At 37.6% G+C, this 3,147-nt stretch overlaps 1 protein-coding gene across 1 annotated transcript; it reads right to left on the reverse strand.

The window, feature by feature from the left end:
- Positions 1 to 522: 522 nt before the first annotated feature.
- LOC107934987 (probable aquaporin PIP-type 7a) lies at positions 523 to 1,647 on the reverse strand. The gene is made up of 4 exons (NM_001327387.1): positions 1,314 to 1,647; positions 927 to 1,225; positions 704 to 844; positions 523 to 615 (listed from the first exon to the last, which is right to left on the reverse strand). The coding sequence occupies exons 1-4, from the start codon at positions 1,645 to 1,647 to the stop codon at positions 523 to 525; spliced, it is 867 nt and encodes a 288-aa protein (NP_001314316.1).
- Between the last annotated feature and the right edge of the window lie 1,500 nt (positions 1,648 to 3,147).

Below are 3,147 nucleotides of genomic sequence, written 5' to 3' on the forward strand. Positions count from 1 at the left end.
TTACTAGGCAATACTCCACAAATGTAGGAGCATTGTACATGTTTGAATTACGTTAATAAATATCAGTTGTGTTACACTACCTATTTTCATTTTAATAATTATTTTTTTAAGTACAAAATCATTCTCCGAAGTAATATCCTGATTGCTTTCCAATTTGACCAGTTGGTTTAATCGGTTCAAACATCCTTGGCTCTGGTACAGTAATGGGGGTATTTGCATGGCATGGTTCTCCCGCATGAAATTAAATTTTCCAAAAAGTTGTGTGACAGCCATTGAAGCTAAAGCTTAAAGGTGTTCCATATGTTGTTTAGCTTATTGTGGTTGTCTTAAACTAGGGTTCATATTCTTCAAAAGAGAATATATATATTGCATTTCACTTAAATTGGAGCAATATATTACAAATTCTTACACACAAATACAAAGGGAAACAAACAAAAGAAAAATTGTGAAAATAAACAAACTCAAAGGGTGCATGAGTGGAATTTTTCATTTTGTTCAGATCATATGGACCGTTTATTTTGATCATTTTGATTTGAAAGGAATGGCTCTGATCACAACAACATGGTAGAGTGCTGCTAGTGCTGCTCCAATGAATGGACCCACCCAGAAGATCCACTGCAGTAAAACATGACCCAAAGTAGATAAATATCATTCATAGTTAGAAAAAAATAATAGTGAAGATGGCGAAAGAATTGGGGCTTACATGGTCATCCCAGCCCTTGTCCTTGTTGAAAATGATGGCTGCACCAAGACTACGAGCTGGGTTAATACCGGTTCCTGTGATTGGGATGGTGGCTAAGTGCACCAAGAACACTGCGAACCCAATTGGCAATGGTGCCAGAATCTACCAAACACATGGTTATGGTTAAAAATCTCATATATGGTTTAGACAATCGAATGATTCAATTGAAGAAAATTGAACTTACAGGGACGTGAGAGTCTCTGGCACTGCGCTTGGCATCAGTGGCTGAGAACACAGTGTAAACAAGCACAAAGGTGCCAACAATTTCAGCACCAAGCCCGTCTCCCTTGGTGTAGCCATGATTCACAGAGTTAGCTCCACCACCCAAAGCACCATACCTTGTCTTCCCCATGAACCCTTTAACCACACCAGCCCCACATATGGCTCCCAAGCACTGCATCACCATGTAGTATATTGCCCTTGTCAACGACAATTTCCTTCCCAAGAACAGCCCAAATGTCACCGCTGGATTGATATGACCACCTACAACACCACCATAACTCATCAATACTAAACTTTTCTTTCATTTTCCGGAGAAACAAACAAGGGATAAAGAAGATCATATAGTTACCTGAGATACCAGCAGTGCAGTAAACAAGAGCAAAGATCATACCACCAAAAGCCCAAGCAATCCCTTGAATCCCAACAGTTGTACACTTGGTTTTGTCCTTAAGGACTCCCATCACAGTCAATACCGAGATATACAAGAAAAGGAAAGTAGCAACGAACTCAGCGATTCCAGCTCGGTAAAAAGACCATGAGGTCAACTCACTAGGCTCAAACAAGGGTGCTGGTGGTGGCTCAGTGTAATCCTTATCATCTTGGGACTGAGCTGCTGTCCCAATAGGCTGCCTTTCTGAGAACTTGTTAGCTCCCAATCTAACATCTTCTTCTTTCCCTTCCATTGATTTCCCTTCTGTTTTTTGCTCTTTACTACTGAAAAACAATGGAACCTGTGAGCTAAAAGAAACTAAATTCTCCGTGGTTTTTATGAGTTAATGGGGTGCGTATTTTATATACTACGTTTAGATGAGTAAAATGAATAAATTATTTGTTAGAATTCAATATTTGAATATTTAAATATAATGAATTATGACCGACCAATCGTTTTTGGGAAAATGACATGAAATAAACACAATTGGAATAATTATGATTAGTGAACGACAATGGTGGGGTGGCTGCTGGGAGACCTTAGTTGGCTTAATTTTGGCCACAAATTTGTGAGCTGATGATGATCACAGCCACCGCCCCATTGCCAGAACGAAGGGAGTGTATAATAATACTCTAAAATGACGTGTTTTTATATATTAATCATGTGTTTATTTTGAGCTTGAGCCTACTAATTTGAGCCATTTATGTTTTTTTATCTTTTAGGGACTAAATTGGAGGTGAAAAATAAATTCAAGGGAAAAAGCGTCAATTTGGAAATTAAATGGGCCAATATGCAACGTGGGACAAATATGGTACCAAAAGTGCGAACATGGAAGGTACAAGGACTTAAAAGCAAATAGAAGAGATTTTATTTTTTAAGACTCTATTTTCTTTTATTCTATTAGGATAATTAATATTAAGATAATTATTAGAATTATTCAAATTTAGGATTTTATTTTAATTATCTTTGTTTATCTTTAATTAAATGTATTTATCTTTTTAGAATTTAAGTTCAATTAGACTATCTCCCTAGCACTATAAATAGGAGGTGAAGTGACTCTATTGAGAGCATCTTTTTCTGTAAACACTCTCCCCCAAAAGTCTTTTGTTCTTTCATATTTCTTTTCAATAAAATTTCTTTTTTCATATTTTTATTTATTTTCTTTCCCACAATTATCATGAGCCACTAAAACCCTTCTAGCCAAAAGTTGTCAATATTTCCCCAAAAAAGGTTCTTGAGGCCTAGAATCCGTACTTAGCCTTCTCGCCAAGTATTCATCGTTTCTCCGCACTATGGGCTGACGCTTCCGTCCATGGCCCTTAAGAAGTAAGCTTTTCAGCATATGCAAAGGCGGCCGCTTTGTATGTTTTGGAAGGATTGCAGAATCGGTTCCTTAACTTACTGCGTCAGAGGTTGGCGAGCCAAAAAGACAAAATGGCGTGGGATTCGCCATTGAGAAGCGTTGATCTAGCATAGATTACTGGCTAGAGTCAGGTTCCCTAAAAATCGTAAGTCTAATCTTTGGAGCTGGTGGTCGTAGGCGTCCTCTTCCACTATAACTGGCTTACTCGAGTCAGAAGGATCATCCAAAAGCCAAGGATTGAGCCCAAGGCGGAATGAGACAACCGGAGGCTGGAACTTTCCCATAAGAATTTCTTTTCACTTAAAACTCTCTTTATTATTTTTATTATTTTCGTAATCATAATTTCAGTAAACTTTAAAATCTGTTTTTATTTTATTTTCGCTTCCAAAA

Source organism: Gossypium hirsutum, chromosome A10, assembly GCF_007990345.1.
Source record: "Gossypium hirsutum isolate 1008001.06 chromosome A10, Gossypium_hirsutum_v2.1, whole genome shotgun sequence".
Taxonomy (NCBI): Eukaryota; Viridiplantae; Streptophyta; class Magnoliopsida; order Malvales; family Malvaceae; genus Gossypium; species Gossypium hirsutum.

What these genes read in the sequence shown, in the direction of transcription:
- LOC107934987 (NM_001327387.1), bottom strand. Translation starts at nt 1,647, where the DNA reads ATGGAAGGGAAAGAAGAAGATGTTAGATTGGGAGCTAACAAGTTCTCA. An exon ending in CCAGAGACTCTCACGTCCCT is followed by an intron (nt 845 to 926) that starts GTAAGTTCAATT and finishes TGTGTTTGGTAG; the next exon opens with ATTCTGGCACCATTGCCAAT. An exon ending in ACAAGGGCTGGGATGACCAT is followed by an intron (nt 616 to 703) that starts GTAAGCCCCAAT and finishes GTTTTACTGCAG; the next exon opens with TGGATCTTCTGGGTGGGTCC.